This window comes from Phaethon lepturus, unplaced genomic scaffold (assembly GCF_000687285.1).
Source record: "Phaethon lepturus isolate BGI_N335 unplaced genomic scaffold, ASM68728v1 scaffold27584, whole genome shotgun sequence".
Classification (NCBI taxonomy): Eukaryota; Metazoa; Chordata; class Aves; order Phaethontiformes; family Phaethontidae; genus Phaethon; species Phaethon lepturus.
In genome coordinates, this window is record NW_010534457.1 from 1 (window position 1) to 544 (window position 544).

The window sequence follows — 544 nt, forward strand, 5'->3', positions numbered from 1 at the left end:
CGTGTCCCCTTCCTTGGCTACGGAGGTCCCATCTTGTGCCCCCGCAGCCAGTTCTGGTTCTTTCTCAGCCCCCACCACTCCCAGATACACTGTCTTTTGAACAAGCTCCTAAAACCAGTATTTTTTTCACCCAGGTGGCAATGGGGAAGTGAGACTTGCTGCGTGGCGTCTGCTCGGCGGGGGAGCTGGGTCTCCCGCGGGGAGGGCCGGGACGGTGCCACACTCGTCCACTCCCTCACAGTCTCCCTGGGCCGTCTGTCTTCCAGCAGAAGCCAATATGGACGGCTTCCTCCAAAGCGTGGAGAAGGACCTGAACATCGACCACCGGCAGGCTGCTGCCGAGGGGACCCATGTTCCCGCCTTCGTCCCGGTGAAATGGCTGGTGAGCCTCAAAGAGCGCCGGGTGCTGCCTGGCCTGTGCCCGCGGCCGGAGGGGCTGAGTGATGTGGAGGTGAGGACGTTCCTGCAACACTCCGTGCAGAAGCTGCCCACGGGCTGGACCCGGGTGGAGATCCATGGGCTGCGGAAGGACCGGCTGGGGGAC

General features: G+C 63.4%; 1 protein-coding gene across 1 annotated transcript in view; it reads left to right on the forward strand.

Moving 5' to 3' along the window:
* Positions 1 to 277: 277 nt before the first annotated feature.
* WDR81 (WD repeat domain 81) overlaps positions 278 to 544 on the forward strand; it is a 10,254-nt gene continuing 9,987 nt past the window's right edge. The window contains 1 exon segment of the mRNA XM_010285544.1: positions 278 to 544. This exon segment is cut by the window's right edge and continues 24 nt beyond it. Within this exon segment, the coding sequence (XP_010283846.1) occupies positions 278 to 544 (267 nt within the window).